General features: G+C 38.4%; 1 protein-coding gene across 30 annotated transcripts in view; it reads right to left on the reverse strand.

The window, feature by feature from the left end:
• dlg2 (discs, large homolog 2 (Drosophila)) overlaps nt 1-17,792 on the reverse strand; it is a 243,802-nt gene that overhangs the window by 197,072 nt on the left and 28,938 nt on the right. For 29 of the 30 annotated variants that reach the window (XR_006927309.1, XM_046861013.1, XM_046861036.1 and 26 more), the window contains one exon: nt 16,516-16,572. Coding sequence is in view for 29 of the 30 variants with exons in the window: in XM_046861013.1 (XP_046716969.1) it covers nt 16,516-16,572 (57 nt within the window). In the remaining variant the exon portion in view is untranslated. Of the gene's footprint in view, nt 1-4,117; nt 4,566-16,515; nt 16,573-17,792 lie in introns of those variants that run through there. The other variant, XM_046861024.1, reaches the window with a different exon arrangement.

Genomic DNA, 17,792 nt, shown 5'->3' on the forward strand with positions numbered 1-17,792 from the left:
ATTCGAAAGAAGAATATAACTACCTACTATCTAAAGCATGAACGAATTTAGCATTATATTATAATACTCCATTTAAACGTTTATTCAAATGAATTATGATTATCAACATGTACTGTGTGTGGCTAATATGGTGCCAAAACAGCATTGTTTCACTTCAGCAAGCGTATAGGCAGGTCCCCGGTTTGATTCTGTTATTTTTACTTATTATTCCTATTGTAAGCATGGGGTTTACCCCAGGTTCTCCAGAGTCTTCCGTTATTCTAATAACATGCTGGTAGAGGGGTCAGCTACTATAAATCACCCCTTTTAACCATAACTATAACCTTAACCCAACCCTAGGTGCCCACTTTCAAAGGTTTGTATTTGCATTTTAGGTATTCTTACCAGGATAAAGCATAACAGTTAACACATTTACAAAATAAACACATGTTCCAAACTTAAAATATACCTGAAATCTAACCTAGGTTAGAAAAAGCAAAGCAGGGCTCCTCCATTTTCTGTTGAAATTCCTCTTTCATGCTTTGTTTCGTATTCTGAAAAAGCGCTTAGTAATTTGCAGTAAATGTCAACGTGTTGTCAGGACGTGAATTGGGATGCTCTCCAATTAAATGGAGAAAAAAGTTGAATCGAATATGAATCAAAGGTTTATACATTATATTAAAATCAATAACGTCTTGTATTGATGTCTCATCGTTCATGCATTAGGTTTAGTCTGCTGTTGTATTGTAAAAATCATGACATTTTTTACTTGTTCTCTCAGACTCAGTCTTAACCTATTAAACCAGTATACAGTTACCCCAAAACCTGGTGGAATTTGTAAACGATTCAGAAAGTTGAGAAGCCCACGCTAAGATTTTCTGAATCAATGACAGCAGCAACAAATGAGCAACAAAAAATTTATTCGTGTATCAGAATTTTCTACATTTATAAATTTGCCAAATCTGGCCATGTACAATGAGGGTGCTTATAAAAGAATCCAGGCTACAGATTATTTTCTCTTTCGCTTCATTCTCTTTTCAGGCATTTTGTACCATTCTTGCAGCAAGCTATATTGCATATACGTAAAAGATTATAATATTATTTTATTATTATAAATTGCTACTAATAAACTCAATCATCTACAATACATTTTAGAGGTGGAAATTTGCGTACACACATTTGTGAGCATAGAAAGTAGAGTCAAGGAGTAAACAAATACCCAAAAGCTCACCTTGTACCTTCTTAAACAATCACTTATTTGATTCTAGAGTGTTGATAAGTATTGCGTCCACCTGTTGGGTGTATTGCACACTTCAATTAACCTGCCAGCATGCCAGCAATAAAGGCAGCTTGGTAATGCGACACTGCAGTGTCTACATTTCTACAAAATGGCACAAATGAGTGTGTTTTAGAGGCAACAACTTATTGTAAAGATTGTATAGGAATCTTATACCAATTGTATACCAAATTAACCTGTTGTTGGACTGTATTATAGCAAACACATGTTTAGAACAAAATAAACAAAAACAATTATCAGTGAAGGAAAAGTGCATGAAGAAAAAAGGTTTGTGGACTATTACTAAAAAATTCACTTTGACTTAGACAATGTTGGGATACTAAATGACCAGTGCTTAGATACAATACATACAATTATAGATAGGAGTCCATTAAGCAATTACCTGGTATTGCAATGCAGTCTCTCTCATGTACAATTTTTCAGCACTTGCTTGTCTTTTTTTGCTACAGCACACAACTTTTCCTCACTGGCCAATAAAAGTCTATAGAGAAGAGCTGAGTGAGCTGCATAAGAGAAATTACTAGAGTAGACTACAACTATCTGTATTTGTTGCTGTAGTGTTGCAAACTCTATAACTCCTCTTTTAGTAGGAAGCAGAGCTGACAAAATAATCACTGACAATATCACTGTACCATTATATGCATTATCATAATTTCACAATAAATACAATGTACATTAATATAATACCAGGTGTGATAATATATCATCAATCTAGGTGCATTAGTGATGGCAAGACCGTATAATTTTAGTGACTTGGTTCTTTGAGTCTCGGTCATCAATATGAAAGAATCTTCTATTGAGTCATTTGGTTCATTTCGATCTTATCTTCTCGACCAAATAGCTGTTTTGTTGTCACTAGTACCCTATAATATTCTGAATATGATACACTTTGTGAAACATGTAGAAGACAACTACCATCTATTCCTGAAAAGTTTTTCTTTTAGATAGCCAGCCAAATGAAGATGATATTCAATTTGAAGTACATCAAATAACCACAGTTTCAATCCAAGACATCTAACTACATTAAGACAATCTCAATGATTATTTTAAGTGTTTTGCAGGTTGGTTTTTGGTAGAGGTCGACTGATTCTTTTCTGGAACTATCGACTATCGGGAAAAATCCGTACCGAAAAATTAGTCATCTAGAGGCGAATCACTGAGGCCACGTGCTGTTTGTTTATACACGTGAGACTGTACGGTGCATAGAGAGAGCACAGTGCATGAAGAGTGCTGTATTTTATTTATTATTTATTATTTATTAATAATATAGTCATGTTTATTAATTAATATAATTCATATTTATTTCATTTAGCACATTTTCAGTTTTCAGTACCATTTTTTGTGTAATAAAGTTCAGTACTATTTTAAATGGAGTGTTAAGTTTGCTTGTTGAATATCCAGTATCAATTTTAAAAACTATGGGTTGATTAATTGGATATAGGCAAGTATGATTTCAACTGGCTGTTAGTATCGGTAGAATTAATATCGGTTGACCTCTAGTCTTCGGTTCGGTTGACTCATTCTCTCATTCATGGTGCGATCTATGTTTTTCCACGCAAACTCAAAAAGTCACCAAAACTTTATTTGGTGTAGCTTTTTTATTAGTGATTCGCTATTGGTTCAGAGATGTACATGACTGAAACTTGGCTAAAAACTCTGAATGTTTGCAATCCTCCAGCTGAGTCTAAGATTGTTGCAATACAGATTGTAGTGCGATGAAGTCACGCCATTGAAAATTCTCACATGAGAAATCACACAACCAAAGCATCCTGAAACTTAGCAAACATGGTTCAAGCACCGAATCGTTCAAGCAAAGCTCTGAATAGACTCCTGAATAGATGATGCAACAGACCTGCATGTTCCAGTGAGAAGCTGTCAGCTTAACCATCTTCACCATTTCAGCTCTACGAAGGCAATCCTGATTCCGAACAAACACGTCCCCAGCATGGGAATGAATATTTGCATTCAATTTTTTCAGGAAATCAGGGATCAGAGAGACCGCATGGCAGTCTGAGAGAATATGAACTGCTCTAGCGCGTGCAGTAAAGTCTCGCACTTTGCACATGATTACATGATTACTATCACTGCACTACCCCAAAGTCTTGCCAATAGAACTCTAAACCTTGAATGTACAGTATTTCAGGGTGGAGTACACCCAGGCATTTCATACAGACATAAGTATATGGATTTTGTGAATATCCATAATTTCACTGAGCTGTAGGATCCTCCCACCTAAAAATGATAGATCCATTCCATTCGTTTTTTTCCCCTAAGGAGTAAATCAGATGCTTTTTTAATGGAGTTCGCTATTATACATAACTCAATGGTGCCACTCCTTCCTTTGTTTTGCTCTTACCCAGCATATGCATTTCGTTTAACAGCAGTGAAATCAAATTGAAATAAAATAAAACTACTTGCACACATGAAATCCCCAAAATTATCTATAAGACACTAAGAAAAGCACAGAGTAGCTTCAAGAAACACTGAAGTTCTTCACAAGCTCCTCCTTCACGCCTCCACAGAGGCAAGACAGCAACACAGTGATCCACACACAAAACACACACACACACACACACACACACACACACACACACACACACACACACACAGTAAAAAAAAAGTGAACAGGTGACTTCACATGCAGAGAAAAATAAATGAATTCACAAAAACATACACAATTCACAGAAATATACAAACACTCTGCATCACATCACATCCGGAGCCTTCTTTTTCTCTCTGTCTCTGTCTCTGTCTCTCTCTCTCTCTCTCTCTCTCTCTCTCACATTGTATCTGCATCACTGTCACTCACACTCATCAGCACACTCTTGAACCGTTTCTTACCTTAGTTGTAACGATACACAGACAATCCATTGTGAGCCCAGAAGCTCAGCCAAGCAGCCAATTCATCGCCAGAATGGAGAGAAGAATTAAAAGGAAAAGGAAAGGAAGAGAAAGACTAAGGCACAGGCAGAGCTAGCATTAAAGGAATGGAGCTCTTGCCTACACAGCTAAGCGCAACAGCAGCAGCTGTACACATGATGCTAGCAGGAGCGCACGGTGAAGCGCAGGCTGGCCACAGCTACACGGCACCACGGTTGCCTTACACAGACACAGAGTTAGGGAGCGAAAGTGAGAGAGACAGAGAGAAAGAGAGAGAAAGAGAAAGAGAGAGAGAGAGAGAGAGAGAGAGAGAGAGAAAGAGAGAGAGAGAGAGAGAGAAGAGAGAGAAAGAGGGAGAAAGAGAGTGGGAGAGTGGGAGAGAGGGAGAGACGATGCTGCTGTTGCTGAGAGCCCAAAGCATCCCTCCTCCACAAGATCAGATGAGAGATCAGCTCTCACACAGCATTGACTGACTACCTCCAGAGCAAAATGAGAAATCTCAGGATCACAAATCAGCTGTGTTCTCTGTGTTCTCTCTTCTTTTTTTTTTTCTTCATACAGATTCGTTTCTCCATTTTCTCTGCTGAGCTAGATGTTTTTAGCTCTGCAGAGAAATCAAAAGCTTGGAAATAAAAGATGTTTCTACAGTGCAGTGAAACAGATTCCGCAGATCTAATGAGCAATTCATGACCTTGAATATAAAAAAAAGGGACAGGAGACAGATTTATTCGAAGCACCTGATTCATAAAACTGACCATATAGAGTGTACAGTATACTGAAGCAAAGGCAAGCGCAAGGTATTTAATGCAGAATGAGGATTTTTAAAGAACTTCTTAAAAGTAATGCTTTTCCAATTAAAGATGAAATAGTAATTTAAAGTTTTAGTAGTGAGAGAGAGCGGGAGAGAGAAAAGGAGAGAGGGAGAGGAAGAAAGAGAGAAAGAGATCGCATACACATTTAAAGACTCATACACAAAGTGCTGGGGTTTTTTTGTCGTTCTCTGAGGCTTCTTGCATGAATCATACAGATGTAGGCTAATTCTGCATCCAACTCCCTTTCTCTATCTCTCTCTCTTTCTCTCTCTGGCTGCTCACCGTCAGTCAAAACGAGCTCTCTGCCGCACTCAGGAGCTAAATTAAGAACTTGGAATGCCACTAATCCCATCATGATAACACACAGAAGTGAGCGGAGAACTGAGAGGTGCAGATTCAATACTGCATATTCGGCCAGAGAGCGCTCGGTGCCAACCACAAACACAAACCATACAAACACACTGGATTAAGAAAGATAAAGACGGAAAGGCAACAGGACCTGGAAAGGGGTTCCTAACACCACAAGATATCATTGGGGGAAGTGGTGGCTCAGTGGTTAAGGTTTTGGGATGTCAATTGGAAAGTCCAGGATTCAAACCCCAGTATGGTCAAGCTGCCACTCTGGGGCCCTTGTGTCAGGCCCCTAAAATTCTGCACTCCAGGGACTGTGAATCATGCCTGACTCAGACCCCAGCTTCCTAAAAACTTTCTTTCGGCTTCTCCCATTAGGGGTCGCCACAGCGGACCATCCGCAGGTTTGATTTAGCACATGTTTTACGCGGGATGCCCTTCCTAACGCAACCCTCCCCATTTATCCGGGCTTGGGACTGGCACTAAGGATTGTGCAACCCTAATTACTGGGGTTAATTCCCTGACCGGGGATCGAACCCGGGCCGCAGCGGTGAAAGCGCTGCATCCAAACCACCAGAGACCCCAGCTTCCTAACATCCTGTAATGCATATGTGAGAAGTAAAAATCCCCAATATCTTTTATCTTTGCTCTAGAAATAATTTCAACTATAAGAACAGCACTGGAGAAATATTGACTGTGAAAAAACTGTGGTATCCTCTAACGAGATGTTAAGGAATCCAAATCCCATAGGTATCCAGGTATCCCAATACGTTGGTAGATCGCATGCCATTAAAAAAGGATTTTTAGATGTTAGTCTATCATCTATCCTCGATATGAGATTTTAAAATTGATTGACGGACATTCTGAGATCTCTTCTGAGATCTCCTCTCTTAACACAAGGGTTACCACGTATGCACATTCAAGCTACTGCAAAACTCCACCGAGCTAAGTGACCTACTGTGGTTAGCCTCCCAATTTATATCTACTAAAGATAGAATATAAAAATGAATGCAGAAGCTGGACCAAACTAAAAACATAAGGAAGACTTTTTTCACGTCATATTTGAGGTGAGTTTGTCTGATCTGTCAATCCATCATTGCTATTTCAAAGAAGGGAAATGTAGAAAGACACTTGAACTGTTTCTAAAAATGCTAACACTGACTTGATTCAAGGGAATTTCTGGATATTTATGGTATTTAAAGTAATTGATTAGAAATTTGGGGAAATTTATCTAAACTGTGTCATATACAAACATAAATATCAACATTTTGCTTGGTCATAAGCTGACATGCATGCAAACTAATACAGATTTTTTTTTATTAAATTTGTAACTTTTATTTAATTGTTAGTAAAATGTTGTAAATATGTTAGTATAATATTTTTGTACATATGTAATATTTATGTAATTTTCATGAATAGTCGCAAAAATTGACATTTTTTAACATTAAGCATTTTTTACATTATTGCAGAATTCAAGAAATTGTGTTAGTTCTGGAGGAACGCACAGTGTATGTAGGGCGTGTGGCCTCAGTAGCGTTGCAATAAGTGTGCTTATCTTAAGTCTGCATGTGATCAATAAATGCGCAGGGTAGAAATTTGACTAAAATTGCATACAATTTTGTTGTTTTAACCAAGATTATAATTTTTTCGACTACATTTAAGTTCCATGTTATAGACTAACCTGCAATTTTGTAAATTCCCAGTATATTCCTACTAATTCTCATGGAAAGTTTCCAGTCTTGAAAATTCCTGAAATTTTATATATATATATATATATATATATATATATATATATATATATATATATATATATATACACACACACACATACATATACACATTGACTACTCTATACTCTTATTGACTACATTGACTGCTTTTATTTCTATAGTATTGTCCCTTGAAAAGATAATAAAATGTTTGCTGAAATGTGAGGGTTGGATATATTGGATAAAAGGAGCATTTTTTTAATGCAGGTAGATCATTTTGATTTTGGCATTTGAAAAGTTGCTCACAAGCCGAAAAAGTGTAAAGCGTAGTGTAGCTGCTCTAGGCACATCAAATTTCTCAATCAGTTAAATTCTTATTCCAGACTCACATACATAACTTTTGCATGCATTGCTGTGAATATTTATAAAATGATTAACCCTAATACCTTATGCTACTTTTCACTACACATGCATTACAGTAGACGATATATATAAATTAAGCATCTTGAAACGATACGTACATTACTTTGCGTAAAAAAGTTCTTATAGTTTCTTCTTAACATCTTCCCCGTGACTTGCTGGTTGGACCCAGTGTGTAAAGCCATAAAACAGAAATATGATTCCAACTTTCATTCCAGATCACATCCTGTGGAACCACTTAACACACACACACACACACACAGGCATGCACATGCACTAAGCTGTTCAGCACACAGGTCCAAGCTGCTTTAAATGATCACGTTATGAAGAAAACACTGCAAGATGGAGTCAGGAGACACGTTTCCATAAGCAAATGGGGCAGACACTAGGACACCCTATTTTTCTTGTTGACCTTACTTACACCTTTCACAGACACAAACCTGCCAACCCTGAAACGGAACAATGCATAGTCCAGACTGGTAAATATACAAATGCAGTATATTCCCCAGTATGGTTCTTTGAAAAATACAGTACCTTGTATGTGGTACAAACTGTTAAGCATGTATGTGTAGGGGTTTTACAGGAAGCACCACACTTTCTGGTGGTCAATCCCAACACTCAAAACACATTAATGAACAAAATATTTATATAAAATCAAAACATCAAAATTTAAAATAAAGTGGGAAAGAGATTATTAATGTAACATGAAGGAATGAGGCTTGCAGAGTTTTCAAAATTTCAAGATGTCTTTCCAGATGTACACGAGACTGGCACTGCATTTAAATGATGCCGAATGGTGGTGCTATTAGATGCAAGGGCTAAAATAAAATATTTATCAATAGCTATTAGGCTTGAGCAATGCATCATACATCATAAGTTCTTATCAATGGCAAAATAAGAATGATGTGGAGCAAATTATCACCTACACACACACAAAGGCACGCAGGCAGCTGCATTCACAATTCCAAGTCAATAATCCTCTGCTGGCTTCATGCCGTGGAACCTTTAAATACACGAAACATGGCCAAGAGAAAAACACAGCCAAAAAACACTAAAAGCAGTTAATTGTCCAGAAAAATATCAGCCCCAACAAATCTACAATACATTTCACCCTGACATGAGTCATCATTGATATGCATCAATATATCTATTTTGCAGGCTAGAAAAATCAGCCCCCAGTGTCTTCATATCATTATGGATTCTTTTTTTCCCTACAATTTCATTCAATCTTTTCTAGAGATATTGAGCAAAACACTAAGACCCGATGTGTCAGTGTTGAAATGTTAATATTTTTCCTTCTACCAAACTACCATATAAATGCTTTTGTGAAGAAAATTGGTTTTCTCACTGGCTGCTCATTCTTTTATAGAAGCCCGTTTCCACCACGCTAAGAAAAAATGGTTTGCCTAATTGCGACTTCATTTCTCGCAATTTAGACTTTATTCCTTACAATTCTGACTTCAGTTCTGCCAATTTGGAGTTATTTTCAACCAAACATAGCAGACAGGAGCTAAAGTTACAATTCGAAACCATGCCTAAAATAGCCCTTTTGGATTTTATCCATTGTTCCACTGATAGATCTATTGATTGTAGCCTATTTCATTTTAAATGTGTAAAGCATTCTGGCACTACAGAGCGGGTTACGCTGCCCGATTGGCTAAAAAAAAAAAAAAAAGGCATAATTGCGAGAAATAAAGTCGGAATTGGAGGAAAATTTGTCAGACTAGCGAGAAACAAAGTTGGTATTGCGAGAAAAAAGTAAACATTGCGAGAAGTAAAATTTGAATTGTGAAAAATAAAGTATGTATCATCCATGCTCATTTTTAAATAATATATTTTTATATCTGTGTCATATTTTCCTAATTGAGAATTTGTTATGCTGTTTGAATATTTAATAAATTCCAAAATATAAATACCCATCATGCACTGTGCACACTAATAATAAAGAACCGCAAGATGTATTTGAAATTTGCTTAGTATTTATCAACAGAGGTGGGGAGTAACGAAGTACAAATACATCTGTACAAATACTTTGTTACTGTACTTAAATAGATTTTTCTGTTATCAGTACTTTTTCTGCATTAATTATTTTTCTGACAACTTTTCACTTTCACTCATTAAATTTTTACACAAATATCTGTACTTTTTACTTCTTACATATTCAAACCAACTCGTTACTTAATTTTATTCTATTTGGTGAGATGATCAATATTTTTTTTTTCTCATTGTGTAGCGTTTTCAGTCCATGAGCCTATTTCATTGCATTGGTATTGTATGAGGAAGTCAGGTGTGTCAGAGAAGTATGTGAGGGTGGTGCAGGACATGTATAAGGACTGTGTGACAGCAGTGAAATGTGCAGCAGGAACGGCAGACTGGTTTAAGGTGGAGGCTGGATTGCATCAAGGATCGGCTCTGATCCCTTTCCTGTTTGCAGTGGTGATAGACAGGTTGACGGACCATGTCAGACAGGAGTCTCCATGGACTATGATGTTTGCGTATGATATTGTGATTTGTGGTGAGAGTAGGGATCAGGGGTAGAGGAGCCTGGAGTGGTGGAGGTACGTGCTGGAGAGAAGGGGAATGAAAGTCAGTAATAGTAAAACAGAGTACATGTGTGTGAATAAGAGAGGGCAGAAGAGTGGTGTGGTTGCAGGGAGAAGAGGTGGTGAATGTAGATGAGTTTAGGTACCTGGGATCAACAGCGCAAGGTAATGGAGTGTGTGTTAGAAAAGTGAAGAAAAGAGTGCAGGCAGGGTGGAGTGGGTGGAGAAGAGTGGCAGGAGTGATTTGTGATAGAATTGTATCTGCAAGAGTGAAAGGTAAAGCTTATAGGACTGTGATGAGACCTGCTAAGGTGAGGTTGTGGAGGACAGTTTTATGCCACTGGTCATACACCATGACAAGACTGAGAACAGCAACAAGACAAAAGATGTATACTTGTATACTTCTCAGCAAGACCTCTCCCAGGCAAAGATTGCAAAGCAGACTGGGGTTTTAAGATGTGCTGGTCAAGCTATTTGAAAGAAGCACAAATAGACAGGCAATGTTAAGGATTGTAGATGCAATGGTCAGCCAAGGAAACTTAATGAAGCAGATGAAAGACACATCATGCTTACTTTAATTTGACATTGGAAAGAATGCCATCTGCAAAGAACTTGCGGAAACCAGGGGAACACAGGTACAACTATACAGGGAGTGCAGAATTATTAGGCAAATGAGTATTTTGACCACATCATCCTCGTTATGCATGTTGTCTTACTCCAAGCTGTATAGGCTGGAAAGCCTACTACCAATTAAGCATATTAGGTGATGTGCATCTCTGTAATGAGAAGGGGTGTGGTCTAATGACATCAACACCCTATATCAGGTGTGCATAATTATTAGGCAACTTCCTTTCCTTTGGCAAAATGGGTCAAAAGAAGGACTTGACAGGCTCAGAAAAGTCAAAAATAGTGAGATATATTGCAGAGGGATGCAGCAGTCTTAAAATAGCCAAGCTTCTGAAGCGTGATCATCGAACAATCAAGCGTTTCATTCAAAATAGTCGACAGGGTCGCAAGAAGCGTGTGGAAAAACCAAGGCGCAAAATAACTGCCCGTGAACTGAGAAAAGTCAAGCGTGCAGCTGCCAAGATGCCACTTGCCACCAGTTTGGCCATATTTCAGAGCTGCAACATCACTGAGTGCCCAAAAGCACAAGGTGTGCAATACTCAGAGACATGGCCAAGGTAAGAAAGGCAGAAAGTCGACCACCACTGAACAAGACACACAAGCTGAAAGCGTCAAGACTGGGCCAAGAAATATCTCAAGACTGATTTTCTAAGGTTTTATGGACTGATGAAATGAGAGTGAGTCTTGATGGGCCAGATGGATGGGCCCGTGGCTGGATTGGTAAAGGGCAGAGAGCTCCAGTCCGACTCAGGCGCCAGCAAGGTGGAGGTGGAGTACTGGTTTGGGCTGGTATCATCAAAGATGAGCTTGTGGGGCCTTTTCGGGTTGAGGATGGAGTCAAGCTGAACTCCCAGTCCTACTGCCAGTTTCTGGAAGACACCTTCTTCAAGCAGTGGTACAGGAAGAAGTCTGCATCCTTCAAGAAAAACATGATTTTCATGCAGGACAATGCTCCATCACACCGTCCAAGTACTCCACAGCGTGGCTGGCAAGAAAGGGTATAAAGAAGAAAATCTAATGATATGGCCTCCTTGTTCACCTGATCTGAACCCCATTGAGAACCTGTGGTCCATCATCAAATGTGCGATTTACAAGGAGGAAAACAGTACACCTCTCTGAACAGTGTCTGGGAGGCTGTGGTTGCTGCTGCAATGTTGATGGTGAACAGATCAAAACACTGACAGAATCCATGGATGGCAGGCTTTTGAGTGTCCTTGCAAAGAAAGGTGGCTATATTGGTCACTGATTTGTTTTGTTTGGTTTTGAATGTCAGACATGTATATTTGTGAATGTTGAGATGTTATATTGGTTTCACTGGTAAAAATAAATAATTGAAATGGGTATGAATTTGTTTTTTGTTAAGTTGCCTAATAATTATGCACAGTAATAGTCACCTGCACACACAGATATCCCCCTAAAATAGCTAAAACTAAAAACTACTTCCAAAAATATTCAGCTTTGATATTAATGAGTTTTTTGTGTTCATTGAGAACATGGTTGTTGTTCAAATTAAATCCTCAAATAAAATTAATCCTCAAAAATACAACTTGCCTAATAATTCTGCACTCCCTGTATACTATCTGGAGCAGTCTGGTCAGAAATGGTCTTCATGAAAGTATTGTGGCCAAAAAGCCATATCTACAGCATGAAAACAAGGCTAAGCAACTCAACTGTGCATGAAAACATAGAAACCAGGGGTAAAAAATTGGCAGCAGGTGCTCTGAACTGATGAGTCAAAACACAATATTTGGCTGTAGCAGGAGGCAGTTTGTTTGACGAAGAGTTGAAGAGCAGTACAGTAATGAGTGTCTGAAGGCAGCAGCGAAGCATGGTGGAGGTTCCTTGCAAGTTTGTGACTAATTTCTGCAAATAAAGTTGGATATTTGGTCAGAATTAATGGTGTCCTCAATGCTGAAAAATACAGATACCACCTTGTGATACTGGCCTGAAATTTATTCTACAGCTGGACAACAACCTCAAACATACAGCCAAAGTAATTAAGAACTATTTTCAGCATATAGAAGAACAAGGAGTCCTGGAAGTAATAGTTTTAACCACCACAGGGTCCTGATCTTAACATCATCAAGTCTGTCTGGGATTACATGAAGAAACAGAAAGATTGAACCAGCCTACATCCACAAAAAAATCTGTGCTTAGTTCTCCAAAAACTGTGTGCAAGTGTACCTAGAAGATACTGTTTTGCAGGCAAAGGTTGGCCACAACAAATATTGATTTGATTTGAATTTCTCTTGTTGATTTACTTTTCATGTTTATTGATAAAAATAAACTAACACTCCTATATTTGGAAGAATTCTTATTTTACAGCATTTCTTCACACCTACATGAAACTGTAGTCACACAGTCCTGCATATGAGTTTAAAATAGAGCAACAGTTAATTTTAAAGCCAATTAAAGGGAAAAGGTGCATTATAATGGGAAAATAACGAAAGACAGTGTCTGTTACACGGCTTGTATCTAAACAGTAGCCTACCAAGAAAGTCATTGTTCACTGTCTTCCTCCTTCCTTTCACAACAATTTCTCTCAGGAGTTTTTCTTTTGGCATCGTCATGTGTTTAAAAATTACCATCGGTGAATCTTTTCTCCCGATGCCGTGCAGCTCAGAACACAGGTGAAGTGCGTTTTTTTCATGCCCAGTTGTTTTCAGCGTCACAAATTATTCGCCTTTCCTGTAGACAGTCCGAGTGAGCGGCAGATCAAATGTCAGAGGAACCTCATCCATATTTACGATGTGGTGCGGACCGAGTCAGTGGGAGCGCGATTTAATATAAAGAATTTTATTGGTTCACCTGAACCCGTTCTGTAATTTCATTGGTCTTATGTTATGGGGCTCAGTTTTTTTGGCTTGAAGCTTGTGAAACCGGGAAAAACCAAGGAAAAATCCATATATTAGCTGCTTCGTTGTTTAAGCCACGGGGTTCAAAGCATGGGGAAAAAGTAGCGGCTTATAGTCCGGAAAATACGGTACATAAATGAGTTTTATTGACTGTCTGTCTGGTTTATTTACATTTACATTTACAGGATTTGGCAGACACCCTTATCCAGAGCGACTTACAATTATTTTATTCATACGACTGAGAAGTTTAGGATCAAGGGCCCAGCAGTGGCATCTTAGAAGTGGTAGGATTTGAATTCATGACACTCTGATCAGAAACATGGTAAACACTAAACTAACATTTTTCTTTGCATTTGGTCTGTATCCAATGAGTAAAAATGCTGCAATATATATATATATATATATATATATATATATATATATATATATATATATATATATATATATATAAAACCAGCTGTAAAATCATAATTCATCAATTGAGTTGCACTGCAAGAATTTATAAAAAATTTAATTGTCCTCCTTTTGTGCATTGGGAATAAAATGTCAACTGTCCTTTAGTGTACCATGATTTAATCTTTTAGGTCTTGAAATAAAGGTATGAAATTAATTTTTGTCATTATTAAGCAAGTTCTGAAAAAATCACTGGCTACACAAAAATATAATTTTGTGAATTGCATCTGGATAAATCCTGGAATTAAAATGAGAACCTTCATTTTTTTCTTTTCTAAACATATTTTAAAGTCTGTACCACTAAATTGTATACACACACCCACACATGTGCGCGCACACACACACACACACACACACACACACACACACACACACACACACACAGAAACACACAAACGTTTCCTGCTGCTGGGAGTAGCTGCACCACCAGCTTTCTACACATTCACAGTTTTTAAAAGCACAAAGCCGAGCCGCCTGAGCCATCTACCCAGCTGCAGGTAGAGAATAGTGCTGCTGCATTTTAATGCAGCTACCCTCTGCAGTGCCTTCACAGGGAGTTGTGTGATTGTGTGTCTGTGTGTGTCTGTGTTTGCTGCAGTGTGTGAGCAGTGTAAGCATCAGAGCTGTCTGTGTGGGCGAGAGGTGGCAATTACTGCAGATCCTCACGCCTCCCAGTCAGGAGTCAAACTGCAGAAAAGAATCCAAATGCCAACCCCGTATTTGCAGACGAAAACAAAACACGTGTGAACGTACATCAGAAAGAACACACACGTCTCCTTTTCAATCACTCGCAAAAAAAAAGCTGGTAGAACATATAATAGCGAGCTAATCAGAGAAATTGATTGTCCGGCTCAGATTTTAAAAAACGCATTCTTAGGATCCATGCAGAGCATCAGCTGACTAATTATCAGCCATTCTCTCTCTCTCTCTCTCTCTCTCTCTCTCTCTCTTTCTTTTTCTCTCTCCTTGTGTGTGTGCAGCATCTCTGTTCCCGCTTTTTCATAGAAAAGGGTTACACTTAAGTAACCTGCGAAGTTCCCTATCAAAAGCTACATTCGATGCTGCGTTTCATGAAGCTAAGGGAATGAGAATACCAACGCCGCCGTGTCTGGACGGTTTTGTACCAGCGGTGCACAAGTGGAGGGCAGAGCCGGACGGAACAAGCGGTAAGAAACACCTGCAGCTGATGAGACTAATCAGTCTGGCGACGCCAATAAAGAGAGAGAGACGCCAACCTCCAGGAGAGAGAAAGACACCAAGCAGAGAGACGAGCGGATGGGTTGTCACAAGATTCTTGCTTAATCAAATCAGTTAATGTGAAAATACTCTAATGTTAGTCTTAGCACACCAATCTAGAAATATATAAATTAGTCAAACACTGATTGACCTCTATTAAAATTACCATGAGCCCAAAACATTCTTTTTAACTACTTTAGGCCACAGGTATTGTGGCAAGTTAAAGACAGGAGTTTCTTCCATCATTTATTACTCTTAAAATGTTCTGCTTGTTGTTGAACTGATGGCAATCAAAACAAGTTTAAAACAAGTGCGCGCTCTACCCTGATTGGTGGCTTGCTGCGTGTTTGACCAATCAAGTTTTTATCCACTCAAATAAAAAACAACTGATTTTGCAAAATGTAGTTGAGTTTAAAAGTAAGATATTTGACTTTAAAATGTATTGAATGTAAAAAAGCAAAAATCTCCCCAAATGCAAATCCTTCAGTAGAGTACAGATAATAAATCTGTGATAAAGCTACTCAGGTAAAGTAACGAATTACATTGACTTGGTTACTGTCCACCACTGTGCTCTCATCACCATGTTCAATGTAGGATGAAAATCTCAGCATTAAGTTTCAAACCAACAACTTCTAGGGCCTTCCAGGAGCCATGGTTTTTATATTAAGTGTTTTTTTTACCAATGCACTTCAACATTTAATTTCAATTATATCAGTTCATTACAAATGCGAAAATAAACTGAGAGCTGTGTACTATACTGCGTTATTTTTTGTTTGAATGTTATCAACTCTCTGTGTTGATGTTCCTTACGCCAACACCTTACAGCCTGTCCAGGAAGTTGAATGCAAATGAGTTCAGTCTAGGCTGTCACAGACGCAGACACAACAACCTAACCATTATCAGCAAATGGTGTGTGTGCGTAGTGTGATGTCGAGAAGAAAACCTGGTGTTTAACGCCTCATCAGTACAAGCAGAACAGGTGCATCATACCCTCATTAACAGCAAAAGAAATTACAAAGAAAATACAGCGTCCAGGAGAATATTTCTGGCTGCACCACAGAGGCTTTCCCAAACTGTAAACACTACAGACTGACAACCGGCTAAATTCTGTACTAAATAGGAAAATGTCATGCGTTTAACACACTCACCAGTTACTGCATGCATGCATGGATATATTGTATATTGGCTTGCAAGTAATCTTTAGACCATGGCTTTATCTGCATGGATTCTGTTAAATGTGTAAGAGAGATTAACTGTATGTGTCTGTATTAACTACCCTGGAGCATGGCAATAGTGTAATTAGTGTGCAGTGCTTTTAATTGAGCTCACGGTAAGACAGATAGGAGCACTTACCTCTGCACTTGTGTTGCTGTCAGCTACAGGTTCCTCTGCATGGCTTTTCTCTATCACCTGCACATACAAAAACATATATTCACATAAAAATTTATTTTATCCATTTTTCTTGCTGGTAAAGGTGCTTTTTTACTTGTCACAAATACATTACAGCACATTGACATTCATTCTTCTCATATCCCAGCAATGTTATCAGTAATGATGATACAGTGCCCCTGGAGCACAGATGGTTAAGGGCTTGAACCCCCTGCCACTAACCCAGAGTCATTACCACTAAGCTACTACCGGTACTTCCCTTTGCATATGTACACTCTTCCTAATTTTTTTCGTACTTAGCCAAATCTATTAAAATCTTTATAAGGTACTTATTTATTGTCGCAAACATCACTTAACACTACCTTGAAGAATAGGTATTAAGGCTCAGTATTGATGCATGTCTTCAACAATTATTTAAAGGCTCATTTGGGAACTGTTTCAAAGCTGGATCTATTTTCAGCAGGCTGTTTAGAGTATTTTGCAACCATGGGCAAGAACATTCAATCTCAATCTTGTTTACTCTATACTCAAAGAAGATATTGTCATTGTCCGGCATGATATTCTTAAATAGATTTAAGAGCACTTTGCCTCAAAGCTCCAAGGTCCCCAAATCTGTCCTGAGACTGGGTTACACTCTGTGTACAGTTTTGCTTGTGTAAATCGCCTCTTACTGCATGTGTGAAGGAATGTGTGAGTTTGTGTGTATGGGGTCTGGCAAATAGACTGGTGGCCGTTGTGGGAGGTGGTGGCTCAGTGGTTAAGACACTGGACTGAAAAGTTATGAGTTCAAATCCAACCCCCACTGCTGGCCGCATGAGCAAGAACATTAACCCTCACCTGCTCAGTTGTAAGTTGCTCTGGATAAGGGCATCTCCCAAATGCCATCAATGTAAATTTAAAAGTAAATGATTTACTTCTATCTATGAAGGAATTGTGAAAAAGTTCATCATCTGGTGATTTAAACGGGACAGAATATTTAACAACTAAACGGTCAAAGAGCAACTCCTAATAGCAAGGTAGTGGTAGCTCAGTGTTTAAGATGTTGGATTTCTAAATGGAATTTAAATCCCAGCACAACTAAGAAGGTACTGTTGGCTCAGTTGTATAAATGGCAGTTAATAAGTCGCTCTGTATAAGTGTGTCAGACAAATACCATTAATGGAAATGTAATGATTGCAAATCAGGATAGATTGAGGGCTAGAAACTGTATTTAGTAAGTTTTGAATGTTCTTTATTCGCCT

This window comes from Silurus meridionalis, chromosome 11, assembly GCF_014805685.1.
Source record: "Silurus meridionalis isolate SWU-2019-XX chromosome 11, ASM1480568v1, whole genome shotgun sequence".
Taxonomy (NCBI): Eukaryota; Metazoa; Chordata; class Actinopteri; order Siluriformes; family Siluridae; genus Silurus; species Silurus meridionalis.